Source organism: Rhinoderma darwinii, chromosome 10, assembly GCF_050947455.1.
Source record: "Rhinoderma darwinii isolate aRhiDar2 chromosome 10, aRhiDar2.hap1, whole genome shotgun sequence".
Taxonomy (NCBI): Eukaryota; Metazoa; Chordata; class Amphibia; order Anura; family Rhinodermatidae; genus Rhinoderma; species Rhinoderma darwinii.
In genome coordinates this window covers 81647680-81661762 of record NC_134696.1, presented here as the reverse complement: position 1 = coordinate 81661762, position 14083 = coordinate 81647680, and the positions used below count along the sequence as shown (strand labels likewise).

Here is a 14083-nt window from a genome sequence, read left to right as displayed (position 1 = left end):
ATATGAGTCATGCTCTGTTGACTCCATCATTAATTACTTATACAACAGATGGGCAGTGTACGGGCTGATATAACCTCAATTACAGATGATCTCTCTAAAATAAGGGAGAGGATGCGGGCAGCGGAGTGTAGAATAAGTGAGGCAGAATGATCTGCTTGAAAGAGTTAAACATTTCTCAGCAAAATAATAAATCTCTGGTGCCAAGGATCACAGACCTGGAGGACAGATCCAGGAGATCTAATACTAGGCTTCTGGGATTTGCAGAAGGAAGAGAAGTCTCAGACAGTACAAAATTTATTCGACGTTGCTTACGACAGAAACTTCTAAAAGAGACTTTTTAAGTTGTTCATGATTGAAAGGGCGCATAGGGTGATAAGATCAGCTATACCCAGGAATCATATTATCCGGGAAAATTATTAGCGTTTAAACCAGATCCAATACTTTTTTGGCCAATTTTATACAGAGTACAAATCACAGAGGCAAAAGGTTCTGAAGTCCAAAGAGAAAGCTTTATATTGTGAAGTAAAACTTTATTATTATTATTATAATAAACTAAAATAGTTACTAATAGCACAGAAACCTACCAAGATATCCCTATCAGGCCCTAGTGTTGCCCTGCCTAGTCAGAGCACTGAGCACCCATCCCAAAAGGGGTGACTGTTGAAACCCTACAGCTGTTTTACAGATACGGCACCAAGGTAGGAAAAAAAAGAGTGGGATGGGCAGTTGGTGTTCCTATTTCTTGGCACTTTGCAGTACAGCTGTAGAGTTTCAACAGGGCCCCGTTAGAGATAAGGCAGAGATTGGGGTCACCACTTTTGGAGCAGAGCTCTGACCAGACAGAGCAACACAATGGTTTGATTGGGATATCTTGGTAAGTTCCTTTGCTATTAGTGACAATTTTAGTTTGTTATAATGATAAAATTAAGTTTTACTTTACAAAATAAAGCTGTCTCTTGGTACGGGGGGGGGGGGGGGGGGGGGGCTTTTCCCTCTGTGATTTGTACACTGTTAATCCCACCAACTTAATACCCTGGGTTTCCAAACCCGTGACATATTGGATCTGTGAACCAATTTTCTACTGACCTGTATTCTAGTATGTTATACAGTAGAAGATCTGGGACAGTTTCTTGTGGGAATGAATTTCCCATGTCTGTCGTTTAGGGATATGCTTGAAGCATCCAGGCTATTGAATCAGAACAACTTAATTCTCGTCTATTCGAGACTTATCCCCTATTGTCTCTATTCCTTAAGGTTTGACAAAAAGTGAAAAGCATCTTCTGTGTGAATGGTTTATTAAATATTTAATCTCGTTGAAACAATCATCTCTCAAGGATGACGGCTTGAATTTTGGCAGAAAATTTCGTTATTACGTTTAAGGTTTTTTTAAGACCGTTTTCTCTGACTAAAGCGAACTTTTTCACATAATTCCATCATGCACTACACTCTTCATCAAATATATATAAGACTAAATTCTTTCCTCTTTTCATGTACTTCTCATTTTGAAAGGTGGTGTTCTGTGAGATGTTCTAAATGAGACATGTCTGTTGGAAATCTATTGCATATGTTGTACAAGACTGTTGTTTTTGAGTATATAACTATGCAGTGACTCTCAAAGGACCTAGTTCACTAAAATGGTTTAGTCTAAAATATTTGTGTCGCCTTCTTCTCACTTTCTACCTTGATGTAGGGAGAAAAATAGTACAGAGAAACTTCTCTCCCTCTGTGTCACATTTTCTGCTCCTGAAGCTAAACAGAAAGGTAGGCTAGGGTTAAGTCTGGGAGCTTTTTCTACTCAGCTGCTCCATTCTCTTTATCAATTAGATTGGCTGTTTATAAACCCTCCTCACGGTGGGCTCCTTGACAGTTATTTTTTTCTACCTGGTTCTTTAGCTCTGTACTTGTGAATATTCCTGTTTATCCCTCTTTGCATTCTCCCTTTTTGCTACTGTATTTGACCAGGTTTGACTTGACATTTCTTTGCCTGCTGATTTGGTACAGCTGTTTAAATATACTGTGTATGACCTGGACTGTGTTGATTTTTCTTTTGCCTGCTGAATTAGTACTGCCTTACCTCTCTGTAACTGACCTTGCATAGTCTGACTTATCTACCGGTCTACTCCACCTGCCGGCAGCTGCATGGTGAAAGCAAGATAATCTTTTCCACCAACAGGGTTCACTCAGTGTCTGCTAGCTAGGTTCCGGATAGTGGAAGGTTTATCTGCTTCAGGCAGGGCCCTAGTTCCTTCAGGATCATTGCATGGCTAGATCGCCACCGCTTGCCGAATGGAGCTGCTAGCGCCAAGTCTGGTAATAGGTGCGGTTTTGCTGGACTGATTCGTTTTTTGTCAGTACCATTTCATTCTGGTCTTGGGGGTGGAAGGGTGGATAGGTAATATGTCATTCTTATAATGTTGTTACTTGTTTGTTAAATGCAATTTAAAAAAATAAAAGAAAAAAGAATAACTTCATTAAGAATTTATCCCCAATATTCTATTACCTTCTAGTCAGATGAGTTCCTCCTAACAATGTTAAACTGTTTAGCTGTCCCTGTGTCTGACTATAGCATATAAAGAAATAGCTAGTTTCTCAATAGTCACTAGTGATTTTTATTATTTATAGGGTTACAGTTGTAGTTAGTGGAAGAAAATCACCACCTTGTTCACTTATGTTATACGCTAAACCAGGACAACTAAAACCGCTGCACATTGTGAGAATTTAACCAAACAACTCCTCATATATCCATGTCTTTGACCCTGTAACATAGGGGATAGAGTACGATTTTAAGGTTCTGGCTAGAATTGGGCTTTAAAGAACAAAAAAAAGAATCCCTTACCTCTTGAAAGCCTATCTTGGTGTATTGCAGAATCTTGAGATCATAATTGAACCTTTGACCTTTGCTATTGAATTCCACATGTCCAGTAAGACCTTCCAACTCTACCTGTGCAAGAGAAAGACAATAACAGACAGCTACAGGCAATACACCTGCTTCCAAGTACTTACAGTTAATCTACTTTGTCATGTTATGGTTCAGACATTTGAGTCCCTGGACGGCAGTGTGTATAAAAGAGATGAAGGATTTATCCGGCGGACCCTACTACAGTACATGGTAGGGTGGACATCTGGCCCTACATTGAGAACTGCACATGTGTGGAAGGAATGGGGTGGAGGGTTATGTGCTATGAATAAGAATATTAGGGATTTACGGAGAAGAGGGGCAACAGGGGCCAATGAAATTAATAATAGTTCATCTGACAGCAGTGATGTCATGAACTTCTGGGACTGTAGTGGGTGCATACTGAATCCCATGTCTTGTGCTTGTCCTCTTTACAGTCACTTTATGAAACAAAATATTGAAATAAGAAGGACCCTGATATAGTAGTGGTCAAAATTATTGTAAATTAGTAAATCTGGTGTAAAAAAGATGGAATTATACAAGTTTTCATATAGACTATATATTAAAAGTCATGTGAATTATGAGAATTCCTCACCATTCTCAAGTAGTTCATAAGGCTGGTACCATGTTGCCATATTTGTGCAGAGCCACACGAAAGGGGTTTAACACCAATCTCTTGACTTCGATTTAATTCCTGCACGGCATTCACAATGCCATAAACAGCATCAAAAAGTAATGCAGCAGACAGCTAAAAAGATAAGTTAAAGTTATAAATATATTATCTATTTCTCTGTATATCTACCTATGTAGACATAGCTGGCTGCACATTTATCTATTTATAATTATGGTTAATATACAGAAGGTAATGCAGTACTTTAATATATTTACGAAATACAAGAATCAATGATATTTTACTAAATATGTTATATAAAAAAAACAAAGCACATATAAAATGTGTACTTAATAGCTAAGCATTCACAGTGCAATCACAAGAGAAGTGTCTAAAAACACAATTTACTGCAATACATAAGTACTTCAGTATATTGTGCAAGCAATCCAACAATCGGTAGATCAAATTCCCTAGGGGTACTAATAAAAAAAAGTAAAAAAACAGAAAAACAAAGTTTTTTTTATAAAAAAAAATAAATATTTAAAAAAGCCCTTTTCCCATTTTACCCCAAATGTCATGTAAAAAAATTAATAAAGAAACATAATTGGTATCGCCGCCAACATAATAGTCCAAACTTTGACAATAAAAAGGCCAGTATTTCTGTTTTTTTTTTTGTCACCTTGTCTCCCACAAAAAGTGGAATGAGAAGTGATCAAAAAGTTGCATGTAATCCAAAACAGTACCAATAAAAATTACAGCTCGCCCAGCAGAAAATACCCCTCACACCGCTCAATCAACGGAAAAGCAAAAAGTTATGGGTCTCAGAATATGGCGATACAAGACAAATTGTATTTCCCAGTACATTATATAGCACAAATGGTGCTGTAAAAAACCAACTCCTCCCGCAAAAAACAAGCTCTCTCTTACGGCTATATTGACGGACAATAAAACAAGTTATGGCTTTTGGAAGGTAGGGAGGTAAAAACGAAAATGAAAAACTGAAAAATAGCTACGACGGCAAGGGGTTTAAGAGGATGTCGAAAATTAGAAAAAAAAAGTGTGATTTTTATTTATTTTTTATTAAAAAATAGTCACTCTCATTCATGGGCTGTATCTGGTATTGCAACTCAAAACTATTAACTTAAAGAGGCTCTGTCACCAGATTTTGCAACCCCTATCTGCTATTGCAGCAGATAGGCGCTGCAATGTAGATTACAGTAACGTTTTTATTTTTAAAAAACTAGCATTTTTGGCCAAGTTATGACCATTTTTGTATTTATGCAAATGAGGCTTGCAAAAGTACAACTGGGCGTGTTGAAAAGTAAAAGTACAACTGGGCGTGTATTAGGTGCGTACATCGGGGCGTGTTTACTACTTTTACTAGCTGGGCGTTGTGTATGGAAGTATCATCCACTTCTCTTCACAACGCCCAGCTTCTGGCAGTGCAGACACAGCCGTGTTCTCAAGAGATCACGCTGTGTCGTCACTCACAGGTCCTGCATCGTGTCAGACGAGCGAGGACACATCGGCACCAGAGGCTACAGATGATTCTGCAGCAGCATCGGCGTTTGCAGGTAAATCGATGTAGCTACTTACCTGCAAACGCTGATGCTGCTGCAGAATCAACTGTAGCCTCTGGTGCCGATGTGGCCGACACGATGCAGGACCTGTGAGTGACGTCACAGATCTGCACTGCCAGAAGCTGGGCGTTCTGAAGAGAAGTGGATGACACTTCTATACACAACGCCCAGCTAGTAAAAGTAGTAAACACGCCCCGATGTAATACACATAATACACGCACAGTTGTACTTTTACTTTTCAACACGCCCAGTTGTACTTTTGCAAGCCTCATTTGCATAAATACAAAAATGGCCATAACTTGGCCAAAAATGCTCGTTTTTTAAAAATAAAAACGTTACTGTAATCTACATTGCAGCGCCTATCTGCTGCAATAGCAGATAGGGGTTGCAAAATCTGGTGACAGAGCCTCTTTAAATAGGGCTGAGCTGCAATACTAGGCACAGAACGTGTACAAGAATGACAATGTCTCTGGGAAAAAAGCAGACCCTTGTAAAACCCATTTTGACTGGATACACGCATACAATTTTTGATGCAATTGTTGATGCAGTAGTTTGAGCCAAAGCCAGGAGTGGATTCAAGAGGAAGGAAATGTATAAGGGAAGGTTTTATACTTCTACACCTTCTGTGTTTGGTTCTGCATTAAAAATAACCACAAAATCTGCATGTGTGGTTCAATCCTTAACATTATAATACAATTTAAGTTGCAAATATAATGTAAAAAGAATCCCTTACTACCTGATATTTTATATCTCACACCCTGTAAAGGCTTGATAAACTTGATAAGGATAAGTATACAAATATAAGTTGTAATCATGGTCAAATAGTACAAAGGTAAAGTAATGACCCCAAAGAATCACTTACTGCAGGGCCAGTGAAAGGAGAATGATCACAGTTCTCTTCCCAAGACTGTCGAAGTATTTGTGTAAATTCCTGATAGTAGGTGTGTGACTGGTTAAACATAGAAAAACTCAAGATGTTCACTCGGTCATCCAATGAGCTGTCGAATTGTTGCAGAGAAAATTCCTAATAGAAAATAATTTTAAGATCAATTATTAATTGTAGGCTCATAAGCATAATTCATTCACTATCGGTTTGATGAATACTGTTACAGTACTTTACATACGGATGTAGCCATCTATATCTTGACTCTGATAACTTGCTGCAGCGTGATATAACACAACAAAAGCCATTGAAAAAGTCAAGTTAGGCTTCGTTCACATCTGCGTCGGGCTTCCGTTCATGGGTTCTGTTAGACCTTTCTGTCAGGGGAACCCATGAACAGCAATCAAACGGAAACCATAGCTTTCCGTTTGCATTACCATTGATTTCCATGGTAATGCTTCCATTGCAAATGGTTTCGGTTGGTCTCCGTTCCGTAAGGTTTCCGGTTGGAAACTGCAGAAACAATAGTGCAGTTGAAAACAACTTTCCTTACATATATCCAAACAATATACAATTAACCCCTTTATGAGTAAGACTATTTTGGTCTTATGGACCAGGCCAATTTTACCAAAGCTGACATGTGTCACTTTAAGTGGTAATAAATTTAGAATGCTTTTTAGTTTTTCCAGTGATTCAGAGTTTGTTTTCTCGTAACACATTGTACTTTAACTTAGTGGTAAAATTTGGTGATGAACACAAATGAGCAAAAATTTGGATTTTTATCAATTTAAATGTATCTGCTTGTAAAACAGACAGTAATACCAGACAAAATAGTTACTAGTTAACATTTCCCATAAATCTACTTTATGTTGACATGGTTCTTTGAACATCCTTTTATTTTTCTAGGACATTACACGGCTTAGAACTTTAGCAGCAATTTCTTACATTTTCGAGAAAATTTCAAAAGCCTCTTTTTAGGGACCAGTTCAGTTCTCAAGTGGTTTTGAGGGCCCTATATATTAAAAACCCCCTATAAAATCACCCCATTTTAAAAACTGCACCTCAAAGTATTCAAAATAGCATTTAGAAAGCTTCTTACCCATTTAGGCATTTCACAGGAATTAAAGCAAAGTGGAGGGGAAATGTACAAATTTATTTTTTTTGCAGAAAATCAGTTTTTATTTATTTTCTTCTGTAACACAGAGGATTTTACCAGATAAACGCAATTCAATATTTATTGCCCAGATTCTACAGTTTTTAGAAATATCCACCGTGGCCCTAGTGGGCTAATGGGCTGAAGCACCGGCCTCAGAAGCAAAGGAGCATTTAGAAGATTTTGGGTCCTCCTTTTTATTAGATTATATTTTAGGCACCATGTCAGGTTTGAAGGGGTTTTGTAATGCCAAAACAGTAAAAACACCCCTAAAAAGACCCCATTTGGCAAACTACACCCCTCAAGGAATTTATCAAGGGGTATAGTGAGCATTTTGAACCCACAGGTTTTTTTGCTTTAATTTAGTGGAATTAGGCCGTGAAAATGAAAATCTATACTTTTTCCAAAAAAACGTAAACATTTTCAATTTTTAAGAGGCGTAAGGAGAAAAAGCACCCCCAACATTTGAAAAGCAATTTCTCCCGATTACGGAAATACCCCATATGTGGTAATAAACTGCTGTTTGGACCCATGGCAGGGCTCAGACGGGAAGGAGCGTGATTTGGCCTTCAGAGCTCAAATTTACCCGGAATGGTTTTCGGATGTCATGTCGCATTTGCAAAGCCCCTGAGGGACCAAAACAGTGGAAACCCCCCAAAAATGACCCCATTTGAGAAACTACACCCCTAAAGGAATCAGGGGGTATAGTGAGCATTTTGACCCCACAGGTTTTTTTGCTGAATATAGTGGAATTAGGCAATGAAAATAGAAATGATGTTTTTTTTCTACTAAAATTTCGTTTTAGCTCAGATTTTTCCTTTTTCACAATAGATAAAGGAGAAAAAGAACCAAGATTTGTAAAGCAAACTCTTCTGAGCACGGCAATATCCCATATGTGGCAATAAACTGCTGTTTGGACACACAGTAAGGCTCAGCAAGACAGGTGCGCTAATTGGCATGCAGATTTTGCTGGATTGGTTTTTAGGTGCCATGTCGCATTTGCAAAATCCCTGAGTACAGTGAAAGCCCACAAAAAGTGACTCCATTTTGGAAACTACACCCCTTTAAGGCATTTATCATTTGCCTGGACATATGACACCATGCACATTTGAAGCCTATTTTGGTGATTTTCAGAGCATTGTCCCACAATTACAGAGCTCTGAGGTCAAATAGTAAAACAAACCCCCAAGTAGTGACCACTATTTTGCAAACTATACCCCTTAGGGCATTTTATGGGGCATAGTAAGCATTTTGACCCCACAGATGTTTTACATTATAAATTAATGCGCAGCGGATGGTGCAATTTCAATTTTCCACTGATATGCGATTTTAGTGCACAATATGTTGTGCCCAGCTTGTGCCACTGAAGAAAATTATGGCGATGCCATATATGTGGACATAAACCACTGTTTGGGTATGTTCACACGAGGGCGTCCGTTACGGCTGAAACTACGGGGATGTTTCAGCCTGAAAATATCCCCGTAATTTCAGCCGTAACGGCATGTGCAGGCGCTTGAACGCCGCGTCCATTACGGGCGTAATTAGCGCTGCTATTCATTGGAGTCAATGAATAACGGCTCCAATTACGGCCAAAGAAGTGAAAGGTCACTTCTTTGACGCGGGCGTCTATTTAAGCGCCGTCATTTGACAGCGGCGCGTAAATTACGCCTCGTGTGAACAGACAAACGTCTGCCCATTGCTTTCAATGGGCAGATGTTTGTCAGCGCTATTGAGGCGCTATTTTCGGACGTAATTCGGGGCAAAAACGCCCAAATTACGTTCGTAAATAGGCCGTGTGAACATACCCTCTGGGAATGCTGTAGGGCTCAGAAAGAAGGGAGCACAATTTGGCTTTTGGAGCGTGGATTTAGCTTGGTAGTAGTTCTGTTTGGGGTTTTGCTGGCATTTCAGTTTATAATGTGGGGATATATGTAAGCTGTGCGGAGTACATCAGGGTATATGTTAGCTGTGTGGAGTACAATCAGGATATATGTAAGCTGTGCGGAGTACATCAGGGTATATGTAAGCTGGGCGGAGTACATCAGGATATATGTAAGCTGTGTGGAGTACATCAGGGCATAGTCAGGTGGTATAATAATGCGGTAAATAAATGTGGCTAGTGTCGCCTCTGATAAACGGTTTCCAATCTTATCCGCTTTTGGAACGCTCTGCACATTTTGCGTCGCCATATTCTGAGAGCCATAACTATTATTTTTTTCTACATGGAGCTGTGTGGGGGCTTATTTTTGCGGGACAATCTGTCGTTTTCATTGGTACCATTTTGGGGTACATGCAATTTTTTGGATCACTTTTTATTCAATTTTTTGGCAAGCAAAGTGACCAAAAACCATCAATTCTGACAATGTTTTTTATATTCTTTATTTTTACAGTGTTCACCGTGGGCTATAAATGACAATTTTACTTTATTCTGCGGGTGGATACAATCGCGGCGATGCCATATGTATAAAGTTTTTTAGGTTTTGTAGTGTTTGCACAATAAAATCACTTATTTTTAAATATAATTTATTTTCTGTGTCACCATATTCTGAGAGCCGTAACTTTTTTTGTTATTTTTCAGTCAAAAAAAGCTGTGTAAGGTCTTGTTTTTTGCGGGACGGTTTGTAGTTTTTATTGGTACTATTTTGGGGTACATGCGACTTTTTGATCACTTTTTTTATTCCATATTTTGGGAAGAATGGTGACCAAACAATAGCGAGTCTAGCAGGTTTTTTTTTGTTGGCATTCAACGTACATTTTTTTCCTATTATAAAATACTTATTACAGGAAAAAAAGTCGTTTTTATATTTTTAACTTATAACTTTTATTTTTACAGTTTTGTACAACATTTTTAGAACTTGTTTTTTTGTCCCAATAGGAGACTTGAAGGCCTGCACCTCTGATCTTTATTCTAATACATTGCACCCCAACGTAGTGCAATGCATTAGAGCTGTCAGTTATTCACTGACAGCAAGCCTATTAGGCTCCGCCTCTGGTCTGGGCCTGATGGGCCTCCATACGTAGCAGACCAGGAAGCCACTGTTGGCCTCCGGTTGCCATAGCAACGATCGGCACCCCACGTTCACATTCTGGCGATGCGGATTGGCTAGAAACCACTAAAGATGCCGCGATCCCTTTTGATCGCAGCATCTAAGGGGTTAATGGCAGGGATTGGAGCTGGCTCCATTCCCTGCCATTACAGCAGGGCGTGAGCTGTAACATACAGCTGACACCTGCGGCTGATGGCGCATGGCTCAGGTTTTGAGCCCGTCACCATCTTTGGTTTACAGCCGGAAGCCTTTTAGGCCCAGCCTTTCGGGCGGGGCCTAATAGGCCTGCATACTGAGTAGGCAGGAGAACATTGTTATGCCTCCTATTGCCAACAGCCGATCAGGTAGCAAATTGGTTCCCTGGCTCTTTTTGCAATGCTGTGATTGATCAGTCATTAGTGACTAACCAATTACAGCGATCGGAGGTGGCGCCGCACCGTGATTGGTTCCCCAGTGCATCATAGGGAGTATCGGCTGTCTGTGACAGCCGATATCACTGTTCTGTCACCATGTCTTTTGACATGGTGACAGAACAAAACCATGATGCAACTGTACCTCATGGTGCCTTAAGAAAGGGATAACCATGACGTACAGTTGCGTCGTCGTGCGTTAAGGTGTTAATGGTCTATCAACATACCAAAAATTACATTTACATTGGTGAATGGTGCAAGATTCTGCGCTATTAAAAATATATGGCAATACATGAAGAAATGCAAATAGCTTAACAATGGAAACAATAATTTTACAGTTGCATATTAATATAGAAATGTATAAGCCAGTTCATATTAATAAAGTAAGCTAAAACATCACATACAAAAAATATTAGTGGATAGTAAACTGAACTGTTGCAACCAGTGCCAGACAACTGCTGCCAACAAACAAAACAAAATCAGCTGCGTGTGAATTCACCCAAACAAGGGGGTAGAAGGTTTTATTTTATACTGTAAAAGCAGTGAGACTAGGAAACTCACTGCCACAAGATGTCTCTCTCTTGGTCTTGCTCGATAGATAGATAGATAGATAGATAGATAGATAGATAGATAGATAGATAGATAGATAGATAGATAGATAGATAGATAGATGGATAGATAGAGAGATGGATAGATATGAGATGGATAGATATGAGATGGATAGATATGAGATGGATAGATATGAGATGGATAGATATGAGATAGATAGATAGATAGATATGAGATAGATAGATAGATATGAGATAGATAGATAGATAGATATTAGATAGATAGATAATCATCTAGACTACTTCTTTAAAGAGTATCTACACTTTGAGAGGATTTTTCAGAATAATCGTCAGATGTGTGTACATGAGAAATAACACTATTTCTGGCCATTATATGACTTGCATTCTGAAATTTTTGACGCAATTTTCCCCTCTGCAGGCTCTCTCTCCAATTTCCTATTTGTATCTGAGCTAGGGGGTGAAGCCCAACTGCTATCATGTCTTCTATTCACTGCATACAGAGAAAAGGAGAATCCTGCTCTCCATATCCTGCTCTCCATATCAAGCATCAGCAACACGGAGGAGATTATACAGCATTAATGAACAGTGTAGCTGAGAATCCAGCACTGGGGTGAGATATGAATCTTACTATGAGCAGCTGCAGCACATCTCTCTCACTCTGCTACCGCTCTCCTCCCTCCTCTCCCTCTATAGATTTTTATGAGCAGTTGTAAGTGAGCGGTGAGGCCGTCTTGTCTAACACAGGACAGAGAAAGCAGTAAATTCAGAGTGAGTAAACATTTTAGGGAGGCCTGATAAGTAGCCTAAGGGCAGATTCACACGAACGTTGCGTTTTTGCGCGCGCAAACAACGCAGCGTTTTGCGAGCGCAAAAACCATTTGACAGCTGCGTGTGTCATGCGTGTCTGATGCGCGGCTGCGTGATTTTCGCGCAGCCGGCATCATAGAGATGAGGCTTGTCAACGCCCGTCACTGTCCAAGGTGCTGAAAGAGCTAAATCTTTCAGCACCCTCGACAGTGAATGCCGAACACAACAGCGAAAAACCTGTAAAAAAAAAAGATAAAGTTCCTACTTACCGAGAACTTCCCGGCCGTTGCCTTGGTGACGCGTCCTTGGTGGGGCCTCTCTTGACATCGGGCCCCACCTCCCTGGATGACGCGGCAGTCCAAGTGACCGCTGCAGCCTGTGATTGGCTGCAGCCTGTGCTTGGCCTGTGATTGGCTGGAGCTGTCACTTGAACTGAAGTGTCATCCCGGGAGGTCGGACTGCAGGAAGGAGACAGGAGTAATCGGTAAGTTAGAACTTCGTTTTTTTTTACAGGTTAATGTATTTTGGGATCGCAAGTCACTGTCCATGGTGCTGAAACAGTTTAACTCTTTCAGCACCATGGACAGTGACTATCTCCTGACGTCGCGTACCGATAATTTTTTTGCCGGGATCGGCCAAAACGAGTTTGGCCGAACCCGGTGAAGTTCGGTACGCTTGTCCGGCTTCGCTCATCGCAAAGACACTCCGTTTGGATGTTCGGAAACAGAAAAGCACGTGGTGCTTTTCGGTTTTCATTCATCCTTTTCACTGCTGTTGCGCGAATCACGCTCGTCCCACGGAAGTTCTTCCGTGTGGTGCGCGTGATTTTCACGCACCCATTGACTTCAATGGGTGCGTGATGCGCGAAATACGCAGAGTTATTGAACCTGTCGCGCTTTTTGCGCAGCAGACAAACGCTGCGCAAAAAGCACGGACTGTCTGTACTGCCCCATAGACTTGTATTGGTCCATGCGTGCCGCGTGAAAACCACGCGGCCCGCACGGACCGAATACACGCTCGTGTGAATCCCCCCTAAGAGGCATTTTTTCTCTCTATTAAGATATATTACAAAGTTTCTTATATTTACTTATACTATTGAGTTATGCAAAGTTTGTTCAAAGTGCAGTGCCTATTCAATGTTTTAAAGGTTCAATAGCCATTATCAAAAATAAATAATTTATTTTTATAATGAAAAAAAAAGCTCACCAGATTTGTAAAGATGTATGTATAATAAGCTGATACCATTCCTAGATCCGCAGCCTGTACGAGAGTGAAAAAATAGAAATATTTAATTAGAACTAGCAAGTTATCTTGAAAATACTTTGTACTGAACACCATTTATTAATAAACTTATGTAAAACAGATAGAAAGCGCATGAAAGGCACTTTAATGTTCTGCTTTTACAGTATTAAAATAAAACCATTACAGCCGAGTGGTATTAATGAGTGTGTATTACTCATAAGCACTTGCACTCTATTGTGTCATTACTTTTTTATGTAATGAATTAGGTAAATTGGTTTATCCATTTAAAAATGTTTTCATTATACGCACTGGAAAGATTACTAGATAGTGATCTTCTTTGTAAAAGATCCTATCTGTTTCTATATCTCAGGGCAACAGCCTTTGTACAGCCTTTGTATTAAAATTGAATCCACACTCGATAGGAAATTTTCATATTTAGCATTTTTCCTCATTCATGTTGTTTTATGTCACATATATTAGTTTATATCAATTTTCTTTGCATCTTTTTGAAAAAAGGTTTTTCCTTATCTAAAATGATAAGCTGAAAAGCCTATCAACCAAACTATACACTTAAAGCTGTCATGTTGATCGGCACTCGTCTACACGGCCCACGTCGGGCCATATAATATTTATTAAGAGGCGCACAGTTTCTGGCATGAATTAGAGCAAATCAGTCGGGCCATGGTGGCCCTGCCCCATTTGCTAAGCCTCACCACTATAACGTGTCGGGTACAGCGTAGAAGTGATAAAAGTACAAAACAGCTGTGCGCCTACATTTTTCTATACTTTTCATCGGCAACTATAGTGGCATCAATCAATTATCAAATAAGCACCATAGTGTTTATATATATATATATATATATATATATATATATATATATATATA

At 39.6% G+C, this 14083-nt stretch overlaps 1 protein-coding gene across 3 annotated transcripts in view; it reads right to left on the bottom strand.

Annotated features, from left to right (window-relative positions):
* GRIK4 (glutamate ionotropic receptor kainate type subunit 4) overlaps positions 1 to 14083 on the bottom strand; it is a 289366-nt gene that overhangs the window by 79119 nt on the left and 196164 nt on the right. For 2 of the 3 annotated variants that reach the window (XM_075840105.1, XM_075840106.1), the window contains exons 7-10: positions 13162 to 13215; positions 5949 to 6110; positions 3492 to 3644; positions 2837 to 2941 (exon numbers count right to left, since the gene is read on the bottom strand). In XM_075840105.1, coding sequence (XP_075696220.1) covers positions 2837 to 2941; positions 3492 to 3644; positions 5949 to 6110; positions 13162 to 13215 — 474 coding nt within the window. The remainder of the gene's footprint in view (positions 1 to 2836; positions 2942 to 3491; positions 3645 to 5948; positions 6111 to 13161; positions 13216 to 14083) is intronic. The other variant, XM_075840107.1, reaches the window with a different exon arrangement.